Source organism: Equus quagga, unplaced genomic scaffold (genome assembly GCF_021613505.1).
Source record: "Equus quagga isolate Etosha38 unplaced genomic scaffold, UCLA_HA_Equagga_1.0 146_RagTag, whole genome shotgun sequence".
Lineage (NCBI taxonomy): Eukaryota > Metazoa > Chordata > Mammalia > Perissodactyla > Equidae > Equus > Equus quagga.
The window spans coordinates 10563657-10590616 of NW_025796728.1; the positions used below are offsets into that span (position 1 = coordinate 10563657).

The 26960-nt window shown below is 37.2% G+C and overlaps 1 protein-coding gene across 1 annotated transcript in view; it reads right to left on the bottom strand.

Annotated features, from left to right (window-relative positions):
• LOC124232939 (WD repeat-containing protein 19) overlaps positions 1 to 26960 on the bottom strand; it is a 91726-nt gene that overhangs the window by 55369 nt on the left and 9397 nt on the right. Inside the window, exons 5-14 of the mRNA XM_046649884.1 lie at positions 26150 to 26265; positions 22480 to 22595; positions 18346 to 18426; positions 17062 to 17174; positions 16611 to 16784; positions 8427 to 8497; positions 7791 to 7963; positions 7588 to 7702; positions 6615 to 6721; positions 5757 to 5879 (exon numbers count right to left, since the gene is read on the bottom strand). Of these exons, the coding sequence (XP_046505840.1) occupies positions 5757 to 5879; positions 6615 to 6721; positions 7588 to 7702; positions 7791 to 7963; positions 8427 to 8497; positions 16611 to 16784; positions 17062 to 17174; positions 18346 to 18426; positions 22480 to 22595; positions 26150 to 26265 (1189 nt within the window). The remainder of the gene's footprint in view (positions 1 to 5756; positions 5880 to 6614; positions 6722 to 7587; positions 7703 to 7790; positions 7964 to 8426; positions 8498 to 16610; positions 16785 to 17061; positions 17175 to 18345; positions 18427 to 22479; positions 22596 to 26149; positions 26266 to 26960) is intronic.

A 26960-nucleotide genomic window follows, 5' to 3' on the forward strand; every position in this document is an offset into this window, starting at 1 on the left:
CAATCTTTCTCACCAAAAAAAAAAAAAAAAAAATCCAACAGAAGGCAAAAGAAGAGGAAAAAGGCAACAAAGAACAGATGAGACAAATAGAAAACAAATAGCAAGATGACAGACTCAACCTAAGCATACAGATAATCTCATTAATTCAAAAATCTACGCATCCCCAATTAAAAGGCAGAGAGATTGTCAGATTGTGATATCCAATTATATGCTGCTTCTAAGAAAAACATTTTACATATAAAGGCACAAATAGGTTAAAAATAAAAGAATGAAAAAAGATATACCAGGATAACATTCTAGAACACAGTAATGGCTGTATTAATATCAGACAAAATAGATTTCAGAGCAAAGACTATTACCAGGGATAAAGGATAAAGGGGCTACCTTATCAAGAGAACATAATAATCCTAAATGGTTATGCACCTAATAACAGAGCTTCAATATACATAAAGCAAAACACTGATAGAAACGCAAAGACAAACAAACTCACATTTGTAATCTGAGTTTTCAATACTCTTTCCTAAATAATTGATAGAATAAGTATATATAGTTAGAAAGAATATAGAAGTCTTGAACATTGCCAACCAACTTGATCTAATTGACATTCTGGAAGAGTATACACGTTCTTTCCAAGTACAAAAGAACACTTACCAAGACAGATCATATTCCGTACCATAAAATAAGTCTCACAAACTTAAAAGGACTTAAGTCATACAAAGTCTGTTCACTAACCACAACAGAATTAAATCAGAAATCAGTAATAGAAAGATCTCTGCAAAGATCTCGATTGTTTGAAACAGCAGACTTCTAAAAAACCAATGGGTCAAAGAAGAAATTAAAAGTATTTTGAACTGAATAAAAATGAAAACACACCATATCAGAATTTGTGGGATGCTGCTAAGGTAGCACTTGGGGAAAGCTTCCAGCAGCAAAGGAGTACATTAGAAAAGAAGAATGGTTTCAACCCAAGGAACTCAGCTTCTATCTTAAGAAACTAGAAAAAGAACAACAACTAAAGCCAAAATAACCAGGAGAAAGGAAATGAAGAGCAGAGCAGAAATCAATAAAATAAAAAGCAGAAAAACAACAGAGAAAAATCAATGAAGCAAAAAGCTGGTTCTTTGAAAAGACCAACAAAACTGACAAACCTCTAGGCAGACTAATCAGGAAAAAAGACAAGACACAAATTAGCAAAATCAGAAATGAGATAGGTGACTACCAGAGATTCTACAAATATTAAAAGGATAATAAGGAATATTATGAATAATTTTATGCCTATACATTTGATAACTTAGAGGAATAGACAAATTCCTTGAAAGATACAAACTACCAAAGCTCGCTCATGAAGAAAACAGACAACCTGAACAGCCTGATATCTATTAAAGCAATTGAATTTGTAGTTTAAAATCTTCCCACAAAGAAAACTCCAGGCCCAGATGGCTTTGTAGGACAGCTCTCCATGGGACCCTGGCGACCTTGCAATCTCCACGTAGGCCACAGAGGCAAGGCTCAACTATACTCTGACCCATGTCTTGGCAGAATGCTCTGTTATCTTCCCAGGAGCATGGTGAGATAGGCAGTCTTGTGAAAAACTGTCACAAAGTCATTTCTCATCCACCTCTCTATCTTGTGGGAAGCTTCCATGAAGCAGTTTCTCAGTGACTTCCCTATTTCCAATGACGCATGAGACTGTCCAGCTCGCTTTCCTTAGGCTATAGCTGCAGAGTACGAACTGCTTGGCTGTCCTCCACAATATAGTGACCCATCACCCAGAGGGGCATCTAGCCCCTCCAGTTTGGTAGCATCCTGTGGGGCTAGGGATGTGGGGAGCTGCTATCATGCTGACCTTGCCTTTGCTGTCTACATCCTTTTGGGTTTGTTTTCTCTTTACTGGCTGAATTGCAGCAAGCCAACCTAGCAGGTACCATGGAACTGCTCCTTAGGAATTGCTTGACCACTCGATAGGCTTCACTGGTGAAGTCTACCAAATATTTAAGGAAAAAAATAATACTAATTCTAGTCAACTCTTCCAGAAAATTGAAGGTGACAAACTCATTCTATGAGGCCAGCACTACCCTGATACTAAAACCAGACAAAGGCATTATATAAAAACAGCAGAACAATATCCCTCATGAACACAGATGTAAAGATTCTAATCAAAATTTTAGCAAATGAATTCAATAATGTATAAAAAGGAGAATATATAATGATCAAGTGGGAGTTATTCCACGAATGCTGGGTTGGCTTAACACTGGAAAATTAATCAATATAATTCACAAATTATAAACAAACTAAAACAGAAAACCCATGTGGTCATTTCAATACAAGGAGAAAAAGCATTTGATAAAATCCAACATCCATAAAAACTCTCAGCAAACTAGGAATAGAAGGGACTTCTTCCTAGTCCCTTCTTCAACCTGATAACAGGCATCTGTAAAAGATGTACAGCTAACGTCATACTTAATGGGCAAGAACAAGATGAAGATACCCACTCTCAACACTCCTGTTCAACAATGTATTGGAATGAAAGGCATCAGATTGGAAAGGAAGAAGTAAAACTATCTTTATTTGCAGACGACATGATCATCTATATAGAAAATCCAATGGAATCTACCAGAAAACCATTAGAACTAATATGTGAGTTTAGCTGGGTTGCTGTATACAAGATTAACATAAAAAAATCCATTGCATTTCTGTATGCTAGATATGAATAATCAGAAACGGAAATTAAAAAGCAATACCATGTACAACAGTATAAAAATAAGAAATACTTAGGTATAAATCAGACAAAATAGGTGAAAAACCTGTACACAGAAAAGTCCAAAACATTGCTAAGAGAAGTGAAAGACAACCTAAATAAATGGAGATATATTCTTAGATGGGAAGACTCAATATTGTTAAGATGGCAATTGATTGTTAAGTTCAACATGATCCCAATAAAAATCCCAGCAGGCTTTTTATAAAAATTGACAAGCTTATTGTAAAATTCAAATTGATGCAAACGACTGAGAATAGCCAAAACCATTTGGAAAAAGAAACACAAAGTTGGAGGGCTAACACTATCTGATTTCAAGACCTATTATAAAGCTAATCAAAAGAGTGTGGTATCAGTGTAAAGACAAACGAATAGACGAATGGGATGAACAGAGAATCCAGAAAAAGACCTACACATTTACGGACAATTGACTTTTGACAAACGCACAAAGACAATGCACCAGAGGAAGTACAGTCTTTTCAGTAAGTAGTGCTGAACAAGTGGATATTTATATCGAAAAAAATGAACTTTGATCAACACCTCACAGTATAAACAAAAATTAACTTAAAATGGATCCCAGGGGCTGGCCTGGTGGCCAGCAGTTAAGTGCACATGTTCCGTTTTGTGGCCTGGGGTTTACCGGTTCGGATCCCGGGTACGGACATGGCACCGCTTGGAAAGCCATGCTGTGGTAGGCGTCCCACATATAAAGTAGAGGAAGATGGGCACGGATGTTAGCTCAGGGCCAGTCTTCCTCAGCAAAAAGAGGAGAATTGGAGGCAGATGTTAGCTCAGGGCTAATCTTCCTCAAAAAAAAAAAAAAAAGATCGCAGACCTAAAAGTAAAACATAAAATTATAAAACTTCTAGGAGAAAACATAGGAGAAAAGACATACAGACAGCAAAGAAGCATATGAAAAGATGCTCTACATGATTTGTCCATTAGGAAAATGCAAATTAAAATCACAATGAAAGATCACTACACACTTCTGAGAGTGGCTAAAATTAGAAAGATTGACCATATCAAGTGTCAGTGAGGATGCAGAGGAACCGGAATGTTCACACACCGTTAATGGGAATGTAAAGTGGGACAACCAATTTAGAGAGCAGTTTGTCAATTCCTTAAGTTAAACATACACATGCCATATGATGCAGCCATTCCACTTCTAGGTATTTATGCAAGAGAAAAGAAAGTATATGTCCATACAAAGGCTTGAACACAAATAATTATAGCAGATTTGCAAATAACTAAAACTGCAAATAACCCAAATGTCCATCCATACGTTCACAGATAAGCAAATTATGACATATGCGTACTATGGAACACTACTCAGCAAGAAAAAAGAATAAACTATTGACATGCACAACAATATGGACAAATCTCAAAATAATTATACTGAAGCCAGACACAAAGGCGTACATACTATATGATTCCATTTATATAAAACTTTAGAAAATACCAATTCATCTATAGTGACAGAAAGCACTGAGTGGGGAGGGACGGGAAGGAGGAATCACAAAGGGGCAAGAGGAAACTTTTGTGGGTGACGGATATGTTCACTGTTTTGACTGAGTTGATGGTGTTTCACAGGTGTATACACATGTCAAAAGTTATCAAATTGTAAACTTTAAATAGTGTGGTTTATTGTATATCAATTATACTTTAATAAAGCTACTAAAAAATAAAACTCAGCATCTTCAGAATCACTCAAGAATGGGATACACCACAAGAAAAATAAATTTATAACTATCTGTGGTGACCGATGCTAACTAGATTTATTGCGGTGATCATCCTGCAATATATCGAATCATTTTGCAAAAATATTTAATCATGATGCTGTACACTTGGAAACTAACATAACGTTATACGTCAATTATACCTCAATAAAGAAATAAAAAGCAAGAGGTAGAGATAAATGCAGCTTTACTGGCAGGCTGCTACACTTTGAATTCTTATTTCAAAACGCTGTGTGGCACAGTGGATTTTCCATTAGGCAATCTTATTCAAGTTCCACCTCTGCTACAAATTTACTAGCTTCTCAGTCTTCAGTGTCCTCATCTCTAAAATTTCCCTGCTTATTTTACAGAGCCCATGAGAGAAAACAAGTGAGATCAGGGCTTTATAAACTATGTGTCATATAAATTTATTGTATTTACTAAATTTACTGTATCACTTACCACTTTACCTGATACACGAGACCTACTTTACCATAACAGCACAAAGATTAATTATTTTAGGTTTAATTTAAATTTGAAAGACTCTCTCTTATGGTAATAAGCATGTTTTAAAACATGCTCTTTTTAAAAAAATAATTTCATTGAGAAAATGAAACCTTTGAAACAGTGAGTAATTGTTTTTCTAATGTGGAAAGCAATGCTTTTTCTACCAACTTTACTGGATTCTTTTAGAGAATAAACAAGGTAAGAGGTATGATACGCTTTGAAAACTCTGAAAACATTTTACAAATATAAGATGCTATTACTATATTTTAAGTCCATGTGGCTAATATAATACTTAGAGGTATAGGGTTCAAAAGACCAACAAAGTAAAATGGGATTGTCAACATTCAATTAATTTTAATATTTATTAAGTGCCTACTAAATATAGGTACTGGAGGTATAAAGTTGAATGAGGTATCTTGGATTCATCATCAAATTAAACCTTAAGGTCTCTAGATTAGGAAAATGAAGCTTGGCGGGGTTAAGCAGCAGCTAGCAAGTCAGAGAACTGGTATTTGAGCCCAGATTTTCCAGACTCCAAAGTCTGCCCTTTTCACTATGCCATCAAAATTGCTTATAATCAAAAAAGCACTTGATACTAGCAAATAACATTACCTATGTGCTCTACGTAAGTACATGTTTTCATACATTTATATTATATAATTATAAATATTATATTTATGTGACATAATATATAATACATTTATATATAATAAATACATTATATTACAAAGTAAAAATTGGCAATTCCTTATGTTCTGTATTAAAGAAGACATACGTACATCTGTACCATAGATGAGGAAATCCCCAGTTAAGGCATGACACAGAATACGGCACTTATCATCCACTGCTGGGAAAAGTCGAGTCTCACGTTCTTCTTGAGCGTCCAACATTTCACTTTCTATCTAAAACATCAAGAATAATAATGGCTCATATACTTGGGTAAACCTGGTCTGCAATATCTAGGGGGTAGAAAGCGTCTTTTTCTTTTGTTCAATTAAACGGTCAGACTCGCCAGACTACCAGAGACCAGTTTACTCAGAAAGCTATCGGACAGGAAGCGCAGCTTGCTAGCGGGGCAGCATGAGACAAGGCCCTTCGGCGGGCATAGTCTTCACAGCAGGCTCTGCAGCTGTCTAGTAGCTAATTTCTTTGGCCTCCCAGATGCAAAGAGTCAAGAAATAGATATGGGAGACGCCCTGGTTTAGAAGCCCCATCTTCCAGGTGCTAATATCTTTTGAACGACTGAATAGGCATAGTTTTGAGGAGTCCTAGCAAGCGACATGCCCGAATATAGGTCAATGCATTTTTATAGTTTTTTTAATAGTCAATCAGATTTTTATAGTTAATTTATAGTTCCTTCTAGATGCAAATTACCAACAGGGTCATTTTTACCTTAATCAATGTTGCGAGTAGCACAGTTGATACTTTGCCAGGTTTCTGGGGAATAGAGCTTGAAAGTTAACTGAATGTCTCATACACAAGGCAAGAGTTTTGTTAAACTTCATCCACACCCGGCTTTCTAGCTAGTTTGTACAAAGTTGCTTCCTGATAATTATAGTTCTTGATAATTAGACATTAGGCCGTTTATCGTTATCATTTAACTGAGCAGGCCTCCAGGACATCAAAATTTTACTTACCAAATGTAACTGGACTTTGCCTTCAAAAAGCGCAGCGGCATAGTCGGAATGAAGGCAAATGCTAGCTACTGTCCCCAGATATTCCATATCTTTCAATTTTTTCACGCCTGTAGCAATTTAAAGAAAACAATTAAAATATAACTTTATCTTATATAAAGATTTGCAAATAATTTTTAAACGTATGCCTTTACAAGAACATTCTGAACTTAAAATCTTTATATTAGCCATTCTAAAGAAAATCTTAGTTGTCATATAAATTTGCCCTCAGGAATTCCATAATTGTTCACATGCAACAGAGAAATAGAAAATAAAATCACATGCGAAATAACCAAAAATTAAACCGTAGTGACAATAATGGTTTACTCTTAATAGTGTACTTTACCTGAGGATAACTCTCAGGCTTGCTCTATTCCTGAGGGGTATCTGACCTCCAGTGGGAAAGGGGTGGAGACAGGAGGGAGGGTAAGAAAAAGCAAGGCTCCCTCAGATGCTAATGGTCATTATTCAAAGAATAAAAGGGGGGAGGAAACTAACATTTATTAAGTACCTACCAGTGGAGAAGTGCCTAAGAAAGTCATTACGGAACAGCAGATCGCATGTTTTACTTCATTTAATTTTCCTCACAAGTAGAAGCATCCTTGTTTCCCAGATGAGTAGACGAAGGCTCAAGGGGTAAAGACTTAGTCTACATGCAGCTAAGAGAGGCAGAAGGGGAATTTGAATCCAGGGCCTAATTCTGAGGGTCATACTCTGCCACTGTGCTATGCTGTCTTCACTACAAAGGTAAAGAATAAAACCTTCCCCAAGATTAGGACATTTTTTAGAGGATTCACAAAACCATTTAAGCTAAGAAAGAGATGTCTGAAGAAAAAAAGAGTGAAAGACTTGGTCTTAAAGGAAACTTTCAGTGCTTCCCAAGTAGTAACAGAGATGCTATGTTAGATAGGAAAACAACAACTGCTTTTAGACTTGCCATTCTCTCCAAGGACATAAAACCAAGCTCGGTTATTCATTCCCACAGCTAGATGATAAAGTCCTACTGCTACAAAGTTGGGTTCCACATCAACGGAAATTGTGATTGGTGGCTCCTATAACACAGAAAAGTAACAGCAGTAAATCAACTGCTAAACCTGATTTGACTTTATTAATAAAATAAAAATAACACCATTTTCATACTCCTTCAACAGGGTTGGCTACAGTGACTTCAAGGAGAGAGGTGAGACATGCAATCCTTGTGCTGCAGGCATCCCCGAGTATGGGAAGCTTGGTCAGGAAAACATGGAGTGAGCCCCTTTGGGTAGACAAGGCCAGCAACTGGCCATCATCTGTCCAGGACAAGGTGCCCAACCCTGAAATAATTGACAAAATAAAAGATTATTCAAAAACAAATGTACTGTTGCAGGCAAACAAACAAATATTTTCACTTAAGCACCCAGAAGCATAAAAATCTTCAAATGTTTTCTTTAATAGTTTCAATGGTCTTTATTTGGAATTAGGAAATTCACCCAGGATTGGCATATGAACACAAGCACTGATTCATTCAATACTGGCTCAAAGAGAAAATATGTAAGAAGAGAATTGGAAATGGGATAAAAATCACTATAAATGTTTGGATCAAAGTGGACTTATACCCTTCCAGTCAAGGAGCATGACTCAACAGAATTACTAAAATAAGGAGGCCATTTTAGGGCACTCTAGTGAAGGGTGTTAATTTTATTCCTCCTATAATGAAGGCAAATCATACAATAACAAAAACATTCCTCTGTGTAATTGCACTGATAAAATGTCAATCTGCTTCAGAAAAATAAGTACCTTTATTTTCATCATCCAGGTTGATTATAGCATACATGTCTTTTAATTCTGCCAAGTCATGGATTTTAATGCTGAAAAATAAGAAAAATATATTTTAAATATAAGCATTAAGTAAAACTGTTTTAGTTCCCAAAAAATTACAGTCTATGGAACAGGTCAGTGTTCTACAAAAAGGGATGTACAGGACGATCTATTGGGTTAAAACAAAAAGCTATTATAATTTCTATATTTAATTATATCTTAAATTGGGGGGTGGGGGGCAGTGCCCAGCTTAATTCTCTGATCTACAGCTTCAGGAACAAGGAGGCTTAAATTGTCCTGAAGAAAAGTTTGAGTAGGAAAACATTCTCCTGCGCAGTATTAATTACTGTAAGATGAAACGGGTTTCTCTTTGCAATGTGCTCCCCCCACCACTCAGAGTTCTTTCACATAAAAAGAAGTGAGGTGTAATAGAAAGAGCATTCAATTTGGAATCATGAGGCACAGGTTGAAAGTTCTGGAAAATTGGGGCATAATATTACTTCATAGGGTTACTGGAGAGAGTAAGTTGGTTGATGCAAATGAAAGCTGTGTAGCACCATTTTGGGACCTAATAGTTGTGATATCTCTTTCCTCCTTGTCTCTTTTCCTCTCTCTTTCCTTCCTTCCTCCATCCCCTTCCTCCCAGTGTTTTCCCTTTATATATTTTCCTTCATTGTTTTCATTTAATTAAACTTTGTCTTTTGACATAATTGTAGACCCACATGCAGTTGTAAGAAATAATATGGACAGATCCTGTGTACCCTTTACCTTTTCCCCCAGTGGTAACATCTTGAGAAACTACAGTATAATATCATAATCAGGATATTGACATTGACACAATCCACGAATCTTATTCAGATGTCCCCAGTTTTACTTGGACTTCTTTTGTGTGTGCACATGCATGTGTATTTAGTTCTATGCAATTTTATCACATGTGAGATTCCTGAGATCCCCAACCACAGTCAGGATACAGAACAGTTTTATCACCGGAAAGATCCCTCGTGTTGCCCTTTTATAAACACACGTACCTCCTTCCTCCCCACCCAGCCCCATCCCTCACCCCTGGCCTCCACTAGTTCTCCATTTCTATAATTTTATCATTTCAAGAATATTATATAAATGGAATCATACAGTGTACAACTTTTGGGGATTGGCTTTTTTCCACTCAGCATAATTCTCTGGAGATTCATCCGAGTTGTTGTGTGCATCAATAGTTTGATCTTTTTTATTGCTGAGTAGTATTTCATAGGATGATGTACCAGTTTCTTAACCATTCACCCACTGAAGGACATCTGGATTGTTTCTAATTGTTGACGATTACAAATAAAGCTGCTATAAACATTCATATTCAGGTTTCTCTGTGAACATAAGTTTTCATGTCTCTGGGAAAAGTGGCCAGGACTGCAATTGCTGGGCCATATGGTAATTGCGTGTTCAGTTTAAGAAACTGCCAAATTGTTTTCTAGAGTAGCAGTACCATTTTATATTCCTACCGGGAATGTATGAGTGATCCAGTTTCTCCTGATCCTTGTCAGCATTTGGTGTTGTCACTATTTTTAACTATAGCCATTCTAATAGATTGCAGTAATACCTCATTGTGGTTTGAATTTGCATCTCTCTAATGGCTAATGATGTTGAACACCTTTTCATGTGTTGATCTACCATCTGTATATCTTCTTTGTTGAAATGTATGTCTTTTGCCCATTTTCTAACTGGATTGTTTGGTTTTTTAACTTTTGAGAGAACCCTTTATATATTTTAGATACTAGTCCTCTATTGGATCTGTGGTTTGCAAATATCTTTTCTCACTTTACTGCTTATCTGTCCATTCTCTTAACAGAATCTTTCACAGAGAAAAAGTTTTTAATTTTGATGAAGCCTAATTTACCAATTTTTCCTCATATAGATCATGTTTTTGGTTTCAAATTTAAGAATGCTTTGCCTAACCCTAGATCCAGAAGATTTTCCGTTTTTATGTAAAAATGTTACAATTTTGTATTTTACATTTAACTCCATGATCCGCTGAGTTAATTTTTTCTTAAAGATTTTACTTTTTCCCTTTTTCTCCCCAAAGCCCCCTGGTACATAGTTGTATATTCTTAGTTGTGGGTCCTTCTAGTTGTGGCATGTGGGACTCTGCCTTAGTGTGGTTTGACGAGCAGTGCCATGTCCGCGCCCAGTATTCGAACTGATGAAAACACTGGGCCACCTGCAGCAGAGCACGCGAACTTAACTACTTGGCCATGGGGCCAGCCCCCACTGAGTTAATTTTTGATTAAGGTGTAAGGTTTAGCTTCAGCTTCATTTCTTTTTTGCTTATGGATGTGCAATTGTTCCAGTACCATTTGTTGAAAAGGCTATTTTAATTCTATTGAATTACTTTTGCATTTTTGTCAAGAGTCAGTTGTACATATTTGTGTTGGTTTATTTCTGGCTTCTTTATTCTGTTCCATTGATCTCTCTGTCTTTCCCTTTGCCAATACCACATGGTCTTGATTCCTGCAGCTATACAATAAACTTCAATATCAGGTAGAACGATTCTTCTCATTTTATTGCTCTTTTTTAAAGATTGCTTGTAGCTATTTTAGAACATCGTTTTGCATATGCATTTTAGAATAAACTTGTCTATATCTACAAAAAAACATGCTGGGATTCTGATATGAATTTCATTAAAACTATAGATCAGTTTGGAGAGAACTGACATCTTTACCATATTGAATCTTCTAACCTATGAACACAGTATATCTCTCTATTCATTTGGGTCTTCATTGATTTCTCTCAGCAGCACTATGCAATTTTCATTTTCTTTGGAGTGATTAAAAATGGTATTATATTTTTAATTTGGTTTCCACACATTCATTGTTAGTATATAGACATGTGATTGATTTCTGTGTGTTGATCTTGTATCCTGCAACCTTGCTGAACTCACTTATTTTAGATCTAGGAGTTTTTTTGTTTGTAGATTCCTTAGGATTTTCTACACAGATGATCACATCATCTGCAAATAGACATAGTTTTACTTCTCTCTTTCCAGTCTAGATGTGGTTTATTTCTTTTTCTTGCCTTATTGCAGTGGCTAGAACTTCTACTATTAGGTTGAGTTAGAGTAGGGAGAGTGGATATCCTCGCCTTGTTCCCAATCTTAGGAGTCAAGCATTCATTCTTTCACCATTAAGCATGATGTTAGCTATAGATTTCTTGTAGATGTTCTTTAACAAGTTGAGGTAATTCCCCTTTATTCCTAATTTGCTGAGATTTTTATCATGAATGGGTATTGGATCTTATAAAATATTTTTTGTGTATCAATTGATGTGATGTGGTTTTTCTTTAGCTGTCATTATAGTAATTACATTGATTTTTGAATGTTAAACCAGTTTGCATACTTGGAATAAATCCGACTTGGTTATGAGCTATAATTCTTTTTACACATTGCTGGATTCAGTTTGCTAAATTTTATTGAGGATTTTTGTGTCCAAGTTCATGAGAGGTATTGGTCTGTAGTTTGCTTTCTTTTTCTTATACTCTCTTTGATTTTGACATAAGGGCAATATCAGCATTACAAAATAAGTTAAGAAGCATTCCTTCCTCTTTTATTTTATGAAGAGATTTTGTAAAATAGATGCTAATTATTTTTTAAATGTCTGGTAGAATTCTCCACTGACACTATCTGGACCTGGGATTTATTTTTCAGGAGCTTTACAACTACTAGTCAATTTCTTTAATGGTCACAGGGCTAATTCAGATCATCTATTTCATCTGGGTTGAGTTTTGGTAGTTAACGGTTTTTGAAGACTTGTTCCATATCTTCTAAGTTGTCAAATTTCTGAGTGTAAAGTTGTTAGTAGTATTCCTTTATTATCCTCTTAGTGGCTTCCAGATCTGTAGTGATACTCCTGTTTCATTCTTAATATTGGTGGATTTGTGTCTTCTTTTATTTTAGTCATTCTAGCTAGAGGTTTATTAATTTTAGTTTTTCACATCAACAGCTTTTTGTTTGATTTTTTCCTATTTTTAAATGTCCAATTTCATCAATTTCTCCTCTTTATTTTCCCTTCCTTCTGCTTTGGGTTTATTTTGCTCTTCTCTTCCTAGTTTCCTGAGGTAGGAACTTAGATTATTGATCTGAGACCTTTTCTCTTTCCTATGTAAGCATTTAGTACTATAAATTTTCTTCTCAACACTCCTTTTGCTGCTTCATACATTTTGATATGTTGCATTTCAATTTTCATTCAGTTCTATGCATTTTTAAATTTGCTTTGAGATTTATTCTCTGACCCCCTGAATTATTTGGAAGTAGGTTAATTTCCAAGTGATTAGAAAATTTCCTGTCATCTTTGTGTTACTGATTTTGAGTAATTACATTACATCAAGTGTAATGTAATTACATTGAGTGTGATTACATTATGTTTAGAGATTTAAACTTGAAATCATACAAAACGAGTTTAAGGCAGAGTGACCTTAACCTGACACCAGCCCCTTATGCAAGTACATGCCCGAGACAGCCCACAGAGTCACAAGCAAACATAAGTTCCTGACATGACTTCCCCAACAGCCCTAGTGATCAACAGTCTCCCCTGCCTCCCAGCGCCTTCCCCATATGTGCCCCTTAGATAAGACCCCCATGGAGCTTAACAAACCCTGCTTTTTTGATTTGAATTGACTCCAACCTTAGCTCAGGAACCCTAAAGTAGACCATCCATGAATCCTATTAAAGGCATGTGCCCCAAGTCCTGTCTCTTTCTGTCTGCACTTTGCCTTGACCTCCCTGTGAGGCCCCTTGAGGTCTGCCAGGTACTTCCTCCAGACATTTGAATAATAAACTTCTCTATTTCAATTCCTCTTGTGTGTTGTTGAACCACAGCTCACCATCCGGCACCCTGTGCTTCACTTAATAAGTGTTAATTTGACAAATTCAGAACAAAGTCTTTTATCTTCTTGTTGATCTCCTGTCTAGTTGTTCTATACATTATTCAAAGCCGGGTACTGAAGTCTCCAACTATTATTGTTAAATTGTCTATTTTTCCCTTCAATTCTGTCAGTTTTTACGTCTTGTATTTTGGGGCTCTGTTGTTAGGTGCATACTCATTTAGCATTATTTTATCTGAACAATATGCAATACCCCTGTTTATCTCTGGTAATTTTCTTTCCCATTTGTCTGGTATCAATATAGCCACCCCAGGTTCCTTTTGATTAGTGTTTGAATGATCTTTTTCCATCCTTTTACTTTTACCTAGTTATATCACGATATTTGAAGTGAGTTTCTCATAGACAGCATATAATAGGGTCATTTAAAAATTCCATTCTAGGGGCAGGCCCCGTGGCCGAGTGGTTAAGTTTGTGTGCTCTGCTTTGGCAGCGCAGGGCTTCAGTGGTTTGAATACTGAGCGTGGACACGGCACCGCTCGTCAGGCCAAGCTGAGGCGGCATCCCACATACCACAAGTAGAAGAACCTGCAACTAAAATATACAACTAAGGACTGGGGGGATTTGGGGAGAAAAAGCAGAAAAAAAAGAAAGAAGATTGGCAAGAGTTGTTAGCTCAGGTGCCAATCTTTAAAAAGAAAAAAAAATTCCTTTCTAATAGTCTATGTCTAATAACTTTGTCATTTACATTTAACATAGTTATTGATATGTTTTTTATTTGTTTCTACTTGTTCTTTCTGTCTTTTGTTCTGTTTTTCCTTTCTTCTTCTAGATTTGAACAGTTTTTAGTATTCCATTTTAATTTATCTATTGTTTTTGTATTATTTCTTCACATAGTTTTAGTGGTTGCTCTAGATTACAATATACATACTTAATTTCTCATAGTCTATTCAGAATCAATATTTTACCACTTCAAGTGGAATGTAGAAATCTTATCACATATAAGAACTTTACCATCTCCCCTTCATGTTGTAGTTGTCTTATGTATTGCATCTTTCATGGATTGAACACACTATCAGACAATACTATAATTTTTGCTTTCAATAGCCATGTATGTTAAACATCTTAAAAGAAAAAAATAGTCTGTTATATGTACCAAGATATTTGCCATTTCTGTTGCTCTTCCTTCATTCTTGATGCCCCAGATTTCCTCTGTCATCTGTTCTCTTCTATCTGAAGAACTTCCTTCAGCAATTATTTTAGATCAGATCTGCTAGCAATAAATTCTCTTCATTTTTGCATCCGAGAACGTTTATTTCACCTTCATTACTGATCGGTATTTTCATTGGATACAAAATTTCAGGTGACACTTCTTTTCCTTCAGCACTTTAGAAATGTTGTAATGCTTCCTTCTGTCCTCTACGGTTTACGGTGAGAAATCCACTGTCATTCAAACTGTTGTTCTCTGGCTACTTTCAAGGTTTTTCCTTTGGAGTTTTTAGCAGTTTGATTATGATGTGTCTGGGCCTAGATTTCTTTGGATTTATCCTTTTGTGGATTTGTTGAGCTTCTATAATATATAGGTTTATGTCTTTTGCCAAATGTGAGAAGTTTTCAGCTACTATTTCGGAGACTCTTATGACACAAATGTTAGACCTTTCGTTACTGTTTCACAGGTCCCTAAGGCTCTGTTTACTTTTTTCCAATCTTTTTATTCTCTGTGTTCAGACTGGATATTCTATTAATATATCCTCAAGTTCACTGACCCTTTACGCTGTAACCTCCATTCTGCTATTAAGTACACAGCATTAATTATATCTTTTGGTTCTAAAATTTCCATTTGGTTCTTCTTTGTAGGTTCTATTTCTTTTCTGAGACTACGTCTCCATTTGTTTTGAGAATGCTAGCCCTTACCTCTTGGAGCATTTTTATAATAGTTGCTATCTGCATTATCTTGGCATTGGCATCTTTTGATTGCCTTTTTCTAAGCGAGTTGAAGTTTTCCTGATTCTTCATACATCTACTAATTTGGGCTTACATTCTAGACATTTTGAATATTATGTTAGGAGACTCTGTGTCTTGTTTAAATCCTGAAGAAGGTTAATTTTTCTTTTTTTCAACCAGGCAATCAACTCGGTTGGTTTCAGGCCACAAGTTTCAACTAGCCGTCTGTGGATTATGGTTTAAATGTCAGTTCCATTTTCAAAGCCTTTGCAGTGGTATTCAGATATGTCCCTGCCTGGCCCACTCAGTGGCCAGTATAGTACCCGGGCCATGATCTATCCCTTAGTTCAGTTCTCAAAACCTTTAGGAGGAGACATGCATATGCAACTCAGGGGGATCACAAATATCTTTATAGGATTGCTTTCCAGAGCTCCTCCCTCGCCAGGATCTCCCCGGTATTTTCTGGTTCCCTGCGGCTCCCGTTTTTGGTCTTCTAGCAGGAAAGCTGGGACTCTGGGTACCCTGTTCTGCCTTGTACTTCCCATAACTGCACCCACACCTGCAGCTAAGCAGTGGGAGGAGAGAGAGAAAAATAAGCAACAGGGGTTTGCCCCACCTTCTTGGGACCACAGCTCCTCTAATTGGAGAGGAGGGTTATCCTCCATCAGAATTTTAGGTGCCTGTGGGTCCTTGCTGCCACTGCCATGGTGAGATTGCTTAGGGGCTGAGGTATGAGAGAACAGAGAAAGAAAAAGAAAGAAAATTGGGAGATTTCCCCAACTCTCTGTGAGTGTTAGGAGTTCTCTTTCCTGCAACTTGAGCCAGAATTAGAGGGCTTCTCTCAGAGCTCTCTCTGTCTATCCTCTGGTGCCTACTTCTGGATTTTGGGTTGCCTTGAGTCCTGAGAGAGACCAGAAGACAAACGGGAGACTCACTGCTGGTTCGGTGGTACTTCAAATTCTGGTCTTCCTCTCCAATCTGCCTGCTACTATTTGATTCTCAGAGTCCCTAAATAGCTATTCCATGCATTCTTCCCAGGTTTTATAACTGCATTCAGTGAGAGGGAGGGTGGAGAGGGCTTACTCCACGGTACCCGGAACTGCCTATTTTATTCTTAAGATTGATTTTTAAAGCACACTCTATTTTAGGTTTTGTATTCAGTATGCATTTAGTATTTTGGGTTTTGCCCTGAGTATTAAAGGGAGAAATAAAGGAGTGTTAGAAAGTTTCAATTGCAAGCACGTTCTAAGAGTGCAAGAAAGTATGGTTGATAGATTCACGTTAGCTATCAAAGTCTTGTTGACTGTTGAATACTCCTCATATGAGCTTTCCTGGGAATTTGTGAATATAACTTACCAGTTATCGCCACAGGTAGCAGCTTTGTTAAGGGTCTGTGATACTGCAATACTGGTTAGACTATCTTTATGGTCATGAGCCTGAAATATCTCTTGACCAATCTCTCGAAAATGAGTGGAAATGACCACAAAAATTCCACGTGAGAAACCAATCATGATGTAGCCATCACCATACCTATAGTAACAAAGACAATAATACAGCAAAAAGGGAAATTCACTCTCACTGGCAATACAGTAAATAAGCAAGTACATTGAAACTGAGGAAGTAGAGAATATAATTTATCAAGGGCCTATGTGCCAGATGATATTCTAGGTAGTTTCATGTACTATATCATAGTCTGTAATCCAGAAAATGTTATATATAGAAGTGAAAATGCTACTGGCAAAAATTAAATATAATTAGTAAGGAAAAGCACATGGATATCTTTCTGTAACGAGCCTTCAGTACATACCAGCTATAGCAGACAATGTTGCCATAGCGCTGCTGAAATTCCAGATCAACCGGGCTATCTGGTTCATTCAGATTAAAAAGAAACAAAGTTTTCTTGCCAACTACCACACTTATCTGCCAGAAAAAATTAAGAGATTGCAAAATGAATTATTCAGTACTGCCTGAAAAGACCAATAAGCAAATTCAAACAGCTGAACCTAATTTATGAATACAAATGAGCCAAATTTAGATGTGTTAAATGTTATAATTAGTCAGATAACAATGTGACTAAAAAGATACATTTTACTAATATCTAGTCTGGGAAGGGCTGGCTTTATGCATATCCAATATACCCTTTGAAGTATACTAAAATAGCTGGGTGGAATACCATTTAAAAATTCCCTATACTTCTCATTAGAGTACTGTGCAATAAAGGACCATTAAGTCTGACATAGTTCCATTGAAACTGACTCATATTTGGAGTGTAGACAGTCTTCCATTCTAAGAGGCCATGGTGATTTTGAACTATCTGAGATTACAGGTCTACACCCATGTGGATAATCTAGCTTGGCTTTTTTTAATCATCACTCTTTCCATCACCTGCAGGTCACTGGTCAATGTGGCTAGACTAGTGTCCCTCTGCTACCCATACAAGACAGAACTTAACCATAATTTTCAGTGGAGACTGTAATTGTGTTGGGGAGAGGAAAGAGTGTCTTACTTATGCAGGCTCTTTAAGGGTGACGGATATAAATGAAAAGAGAAATACTCTGATATACTTCCTTGTTTCTAAGATGCTATCAATTATAAGCCACTATCAATTTAATAATAGCTTTTTAAGAAATGAAGAAACATTACTTCACTAAATGTATTCATGCTGATTGTGAAAATCATCTGGTTTTAGAATGTTAAAACGCGGCAGGGAAAATGCATCTAAGGTAATAAGAAAATAAAAACTACAACTTTCAGAGCTCTAGTTGCCACATCTGATAGAATGAAAATAAAAAATCCTATGGAAATCAGTACTTCTGTTCATAAAGGTTCCCCCACTGTTTTTGCTATCACAAGAATGAGAGGAGCAATACCAACTTGTAACAGGAAGCTATCCTCGTTTGCTGTGATACCAGGTAGCCAACAGCGGTAAAACTAACTTTTAGGCCTGAGAGACTGGGGCCTACAATGGTTTAGTAAGTGATGGACTATAATTTTTTACCACTACAGAGTCTGTGCCATCCTAGAAAAGGAAAAGTATACTCTACAAAATTATCAGAATAATCTGGGCGTGGATTTGATTTAGAATTCTTACTGTGTTTTCAGTAGCAGAGGTTCGGTCATCAGTCTTCATCATGGAAAACTGCATGTCGCTGGGCTCTGATCTCAGCGGAGTCTGCAGGGGTAAAAATATTATCACTACAAATAAATCCAACACTGCAATTCATTCCAAATGCTAATAAAACAGACAACTTGCTTTCAATTTTGTTATATGTTGGACTAATAACCTGAAAATCTTACTGCCACAAACATCTAGAAATTCTGGATGAAACAGAACATAAATCTTGTTAAAATGGATAGGTAAGCTTGAAAGAAGGTAAGGAAAATTTCCAGGGACCGTAAGCAAAGATCAAACTAAAACCCAAAGTGTGTGTAGAAACTGAAGAGGCAGCTATCCAGAGCAGCTAGTAGAGGAGACAATAAGGATTCCATCTGACTTGGGTTGAGCTTTGGGTTAGAAAAAAGCTGAGGGGCCAGCCTGGTGGCATAGTAAAGTTTGCACGTCCTGCTTCAGCAGCCCGGGGTTCGTGGATTCGGATCCTGGACGCAGACCTATGCATTGCTTATCAAGTCATGCTGTGGTGGCATCCCACATACAAAATAGAGGAAGATTGGCACAGGTGTTAGCTCAGGGCCAATCTTCCTCACACACACACAAAAGAAAAAAAGCTGAAAAAATCATTTTCAAATCAAAGAATTTCCCTTCTATCCTCCTTATGGTCTGAGGTTCAAATTTATACTTTGAATGGTCCAGAAACTCCCTGTAGCGTTTGGCAAAAACAAATCCAAAGCTTCTTCCAAAGCTGCAAAATACGTGCACAGATAAGCCCTGCTGAAGAGGAGCTCACAATCAAATACCAGAACTCACAAAGAAACAAGGCCAAGAGCAAGAGCCAGCAGATCTAAAAACAACAGAATCATCAGACAGAGAGGTCATCAATACTTTTAAAATGACTAAAGTCATGAAGGGACTCTTAAGTATGAGAAAAGACAATGCTTTTTTTAAAAGTCCAGGCAGATTTTAAAAAGAATTACAAATTCTAAAATAAAAAAATAGAGTCATTAAAATTAAAAAAAAAAAAAAACCTCAATGGGATACACAGAAGATCAGACAAATTTGAAGAAAGAATAAGTGAACTGCTTTGAGGAAATTATCCAAAAGCTTGCACAGAGTGATTAAAAGATAAACTATGAGAGATTAAGAAATCTGAGAAGGTCCAACATGTGTTTAACACATGCTCCAGAAGGACAGACCAGAAAGGGCAAGAGGTAATAGTCAAAGAAATAATGATTAAGAATTTCCCACAATTCATGAACAACAGCAATCTTCAGATTCAGGAAACAAGACAAGTCCTCAGCAGGATAAATAAAAATAAATTCACACAAGTAACACTGGAGTTATCTGCAGAATAGCAGAGTCAAAGCAACTCAGAGAAGATACCAAATGAAGCAACACTTAAAATGTACGCTTTGCTCACCACATGACAACTTAAGTAGCATGTCTAATTCTGAAGCATACTTCTCAGGGATTAGAAATGGGAAATAGTTATCTTGCATGTAAATAAGGGCTGAACAGTAGTGGCTTCCTGGCATGTTATGCAGAAAAATATTCTAGGGTTATGTCTTGATTCAGTGGAGAAAAGACCACCAGTATCTACTGAGAATGCCCAATATGGGTACAAAAGGGAGGAGCTGTAGCACTTGTCCTATATATATATCTACCATTCTACCTCTAAAGGGCACCGATATAGAATGACTAAAACTATAATTTCTAGAAACTATTTTTTATAGTAATGCCAGATTAATCTTCCTTAAGAAGCACTGTTATCATGCTATGGTTCTGCTCAACGTGGCTGAGTTACTTACTCATGCCTAATTTTCAAAGTTTTCCAGATACAGGAACGAACTTCTTCTTCAGCCTTGTTTTCTATAAATTCTCAAAGCCCAAACCTTCAGTCAGGCCATCTTGAAGAAACCATGACTAAGCTGTAACAAGTTTTTCCTCTCATCTTTGTTCTTGCTGCTCTGCCTGGACTGAATGTCAGAGACTGCCAAACGTCTTGCAGTATCCACTAAAATGAGTTTTAGTTGAGCTCATGGTCACCTAGGTAGGCTACCTTTGAGCTTCCCTGGCAGCAGTTAGGTGTGACCACATGACTAGGTGCTAATGATATGAATGGAAATAATAAATGCATCTTCCAGATCAAATCCTTTACAAATTTCTTGCACTCCGCTTCTCTTTCTCCCTTCCCTGGAACTGAAATGCAGATGTGGTGCTAGTACGCTAGCTTCACCCATGCAGATGAAGGCAAAATCCCCTAGAAGATGGCAGAGCAATTAGATGGAAGGAAGCTGGGACTCTGTACGATCTTGTGACACAGAGATATACAGATGACCAGCCTACCTCTGTTTCACGAGAAAGAGAAAGAGGAAAAAAAACCACCCAAACTACCATATTCTTAGAGCCATTGTAATTTGAGGTCTCTCTGTTACAGTTTAGCCTATACCCTGACTGATTCAGATCAACTTCTCTCTTTTAAATATTCACAATCCAGCTTTCTTTCTTTCTGGTGAGGAAGATTGGCCCTGAGCTAACATCTGTTGACAATTTTCCTCGTTTTTTTCTTTCTCCCTGAAGTCCCAGTACATACTTGTATGTACTACTTGTAGGTCCTTCTAGTTCTTCTATGTGGGACACCACCTCAGCATGGCTTGATGAGTGGTGCTAGGTCTGCGCCCAGGATCTGCACTGGCAAACTCAGGGCCACCAAAGCAGAGTGTGCAAACTTAACCACTATGCCACCAGGCCGGTCCCTACAACCCAACTTTCACTGATCTCCTCAATCTCCCAAAGGCTATAGGACTTGTAAGCTATGCCACAAGACCTGGCAATTAATCCTATCAGGCCACATGTGTTTTATCATGATTAGTTTTGTCTTCTTGAGAGTAGGGGCCTGTGGTTGGCAGCCTCTAAGATGGTCTGCAATGATCCTTAGGTTCCTGTTTTTTATGCCTTTGTGTAATCCCCATCCCTGCCAACTCCATCCCCTGAGTGAGGGCTGGACCTAATGACTCACTTCTACAGAACTGAATATGGCAAAAATGATTTTGAGATCAGATTATTTATTAAGAGACTGAGGCTCAAGTCTTGATGGCTGTTCTCACTCTCTCACCAGCTGCTATGTTGTCAGGCATTCTATGGAAAGATCCATGTGGCAAGGAAATGAGGCAGGCTTTCAGTCAATAGGCTGAGAGAAACTAAGCCTAACCACCTGTCTGTCAACAACCACGTGAGTGAATCTGGAAACAGACTTTTCCCTAGTCAAGCCTTCAGATGAGACTGCAGCCCTGACTGATAAAATAATTGTAGACCTACAAAAGACCTTGAGGCAGAAGCACCCAGCTAACCACCTGGATTCCTCATCCACAACAACTGTGAAGCAATAAATGTCTGTTGTTTTAAACTGCTAAGTTTTGAGGGTATTTATTATGCAGCAATAGATAACTAATACAGGGCCATATTTCATATTTCTTCTATAGCATAGCACAGTGCCATATACCTAGCAGGTATTCAAAGAATGTGTTAGTCAATATTGCTCTAGCATATTACGAAATCATAAACCAAGTAGCCCAAAGTAAAATTTTTCCATTGGTGAGATTATATGGCTACTGGTGATGCAAATTCCCTTAAGGAGGGGCCTCTGAAGATCTAATCAATCTTGGGAAATTTGAACAGCAGTAAAATTTAGTCCTAAAATTAAATTCAACTAGGATTAGTTTGGAAGCAATTTAACACATCTGTTAAAGGGATGGGCTTTAGAATCAAGCAGACCTGACCCTGAGTCCAGTTATTATTATTAATACTATGAATATACACATATAAAATAAGCTATTTCCCAAATACACTGACGATAACCACAGAGCTAATAATCCATGCTAATACTACACAATGGGAAATGTACAACGCAGGATATTTGGGTAAAGTATTCATATTAAAGAAAAATGTTCTAATACACACAAAAAAAGTTAACGATGTTTAGAATATGACGTTATTATATATATCTCACTTAGAGATTTTCAAATTTTATAGATTAGTTTGATAGACAAACTTCATTTTGAAGAAAAATTTGAATATACCATTCAGACCAAAGAGATATTACTGTATTACCTGTCTTATCGTGTCACCTTCCTGATTACTAACTGTAATCATTTTATCTTCACCACCTAAAGCAAGAAGATTTTCTGTATTCCAACATCCACATGTGATTCTCTTAGTATGTTTTCCTGAAAAAGAGATGATTTTTGTATAGAAACGTGGATTCCTCAAAAAAAAAAAAAAAAAACCAAAAATCTGTGATGTCAGTCTGAAAGTTTAGGGAGTATATTATGAAAATTAAACAGATAAGGAATTAAAAATCTCATCAGAGCAGTTAGTGTCTAAGAAACCTTATTTAGAACAGTTTATTACCAGGGTGTAAATCAAGATAACGGTATATAAGGGCAATACTGTTTTCCAACTTTTTATGTAGATATGAGCACAGGCCCTAACATAAAGATACTCTGTTCCTCAACAAGTTCATTTGTTTACCATGTAACAAGACCTGTAACGATAATGTCTTTAAGAGAAGTAAATCCCAAAGCACTGAAGTTATCTTTACTATATTCAGTTTCATGGTGTGGTAAACTCTTGACATAACCAGATTCAACACACACAGTTTTGACTATTCATGTATTACAAAAGGACATATTATGATTCGCGATGATACTGAGATGCAAATATGAAAGTGTCCTAGAGAGACCTGTGTTAAGAATTGAGTCACATCGTCATCAAGTGACATTAGATAACTGCTAAGTATCAGGCTTTTTCACTGAGCCATCCGGCCAGGGCAAAAACTACATTCAGGGCTGGGGGGGCAGGGATCACGTGCTTGACACTGTGGGCATTTGTTGAAGGTCCTAGGATAGATAAATCCTTGAGTCCCAAGATTAATTCTACAATGAGAAGCAGAATGGTTAAGTATACATATTCGGGAGTCAGACTGCCTGGGTTTGAATCTTGGCTCTACCACTTAACTGCAAAATATTGGATAAGTCACTTAACATTTCTATTCCTTAGTCACGTCATTCAGAAGTTAGGGATAAGAGCAGGACCTATCTCACAGGGTTGAGATAAAGTGCGTTAAAGCACTTAGAAGAGTGCCAGGCATATAGGAAGTGCTATACGGTAAGTGTTAGCTATTTTAGCTATTATTGAGAAACAGAGACCACACTCATTTTATTCTTTGTCCCCCTTATAGAACCTAATATGGCACCTATGCAGAAAGTAGGTTCTGAAGAAATAGTTGTTACACGAGTACTCTGAGGCAGGAGTGTGTTAGGCTCAGCAAGGAGGACAGTGTGGCTGGAGTGGAGTGAGGAGAGAAGAATATGAGATGAGGTCCGAGAGTTTGCAGGGGCCAGTTCATGCAGGGCTTGGCTGGCCATTGTGAGGACTTCGGCTTTGATTCTGGGTAGGATGGAGAGCCACTGGAGAGTTCTGAGCAGAAGACTCACTCTGGCATTTAGGCTGAGAATATTCTGTAGTGGGGCATGAGTTGAAGCAGTGAAGAGACTGCAGAAATTCAGGTGGAAGATGTTTGAGGCCCACACCACAGTAGAAGTAGGAGAGGTGGTGAGAACAGACTTGATTCTGGAGATATCTGAAGGTAGATACCACAAGATTTTCTGGCAGATTAGATATAGAGAGTATGAGAAAGAGAAGAGTCAAAGGATGATGTTAAGGTTTGGCCTGAAGATCTAAAAGAATGAAATGTCACCAACAGTGAGAGGAAAAGCTGTGGGTCAAAAAAGTTTTGGAGACATTAAATTTGAAGGATTTACTAGACCCCTCATCAGAGAAGATGAGTAAGCAGATGGATACATGAGACTAGAGTTTGGAAAAGATAAATATAGGCGTTGTCAGGATACAGATAGTATTTCCAATCAGGAGACCAGAGCATGAAAGTGAAGGGAATATTCAGAGAAGAGAGAGGGATAAAGGAGATTTTGCTGATCACAGATTAAGTGCCTTGGGTGGTTGACTGGATATGGTGTCCAAAGAGATGGGCATTAGTAGGGAAAAAGGAGTAGATGAACAGAGGTGGAAAGATGCCGAAGACAAATTTCTTTCTATACCCAAAAAAGGGAGAAGAAAATCTCTCTTCCTCCTTCTTCCTATATACCTCAAGACCCTTTTGCTTCCAGTGCTGAGAGCTCAGGTTAGCCTTAACATCAATAATAACAGTTAACACGTTTAGCGCCTACTTACACTGTTCTCCGCACTTTACATGTATTGACTTATTGAATATGAACTCACAGTTAATATACTATGGTAACTGAAGTTTGAACCATGTTATTGGGAGACTGGCAATATTTAATTAAACTGTAGTAAATAACAATTATTTACATCAGAAACATGCAAAGTGGGAACTGCCTATATCTAGTCTAGTTCAACAAAATAAATCAGTGTAAGATGAAGCAAGGTAACAGATTTTAGTTACTGTAAAACACTGACAGATCACGCCACCATGTAGCAGCTAAGTAAAGTGGAATAGCTTGGTTTTAGGAAAGTAAGTTATTTAAAAGGTGAAAAAAAAAGCAGAGCCACAAATCACAACCAACTCCGAGAGAGGCAGCTATATATTTAGCTAAGGGACCTAAGATATATAATTAACCTAAATCTTTTCAGGTCCATTTTACACAGTTAATAAATAAGACTGAGAACAAGATGAATATCCATATTAAATACAAAGATCACATATAAAATCCTGTATATATGACAAGTACCTGACACAAAATAATGATGCTTTGACAAATTATTTTCTTATACCTCAAGTGTCAACATTTCTGGGGCCTATAAGTTAACTGGTAGGATACACCTACAGATGAATGGGGATACAAAAAATCCCTAACTGAAGTTAAATAAACTAATTAATTTATATGGTGAAAGTTGATTTTTGTAACTCAAAATTTTTTAATTTTTCAAACGAATCAACGATATTACTGTTTAGCTGGAGCACCAAAAATATTAATATTAAAGATATACATATATGTGAAAAAAAAGGGAATAATCAAGTGTCCTTAATTGAAAGGCACTTTCTGAAGTATTCTGTGAATACTCTTGTCTCCAGAGTTTAATTCCTTCGTTCTCAGTAAATTATGCTTTTCTGGCCTGGGTGTAGTTAAGCCCACTAGTTTCACCACGTACCAGCATGATGTCACAGTGATTGAAAAGAATCAATACTCTTTCTTCTCGGGTATTGAGAAGGCAGATGCTAAATGACCAGAGGCTGAGGGAATCAAGAGACCGAACCACGAAGATCAAACAAGAACACACACCCTCTAGTTATATACCACGAAACAAATGTAACTCATAGTCCACGCTCAGACTAAACTGGTGCTTGGAGAGAGTGAGGGGTCAGAACGAGGAATCTGGATACGCTCTGTCCAAGCAGTCACCAGATGTTTTAGTCCATCTGCTAATGTGTCGAAATGCATATGAGCTATTCCAAGTCCAGATGTAGAATCTGGGTGAGAAAGGGGAAAATACAAGCCATGTTATTAATGTACCGGCGTCCAAAGGCACAGGCTGACCTTAGAGCACCCTATTCTACGCGGCCTGGGTCGTTCTTAGTAGGCAATGAAGAGGGATCTTCCAGTTCAGCTAGACGTGAGGCTTGACCAGGGGAGACGTACTACCACAAAATTTCCCTTGCAGTCTCAGGGAAATCCGAGGCAGTAAAATTCACATTTATATAAAGCATCTCAAATATTTAGCGGCGTTTCCAGCTATAACCTACCAAGGACAGGAATCTTTCGAGATGTCTGACGATTATAAATAAGCAAATTTCCTTTAACAGTTCCAACAGCCAGGAAACTTCCAACTTTTGACCAAAGAAGGAAAGACATTTGGTCCCTGTAACATTAAGATATAAGTTACTAAAAAATTCACAATCACAACCTCGAAATAATCCTTTAAAAAAGTACTTCATGAATAATTTTAACATCTCCTTAGAAGCTGAAGTACAAAATTACAAGTTAATGCCTTGGGACAAAGAGTAAGTGCTAAAGACATTTTGGAGACGCAACAAGATGACCTTCAGTCAGTCAGACTTAAAATACAAATGTGTAATGAATATAGACTTCAATTCAGTCATGATGGAACCTCAGATTTCATAAGATGACTCATGACGAGATAGTTATTAATTTATCTACTAATGATAGTTGTAACTCTAAATAAGGTAAAAATCTTAATGGATGATGACATCTCAAGCTTTAAGAAAAGTAGAGTCCAATAACATGATATATTAACTTGGGAAAATCCTATCTTTTCCAGCTCTGTCACTTTTAAGAGTAGCTCTCTGAGAAGGAAAAGCACGTTTCCCTACCACCAGTTCTTATGTGCATTCTAGAACGAACAGGTTGAACTTTTATACAACTCCCTACTAAAGGGAATCAGGGCTCCTTGGAGAGCAACTCATTCTGTATATTGAGGAAAGAAATCACAATGGGTCTAGAAAAGTTGTTCTGAAAATGCCATCCCAGGGCCAGCAGCGTCACCTGGGAACTTCGGAAATGCCAGTTTAGAAATGTCAGTTCTCAGATGCCACC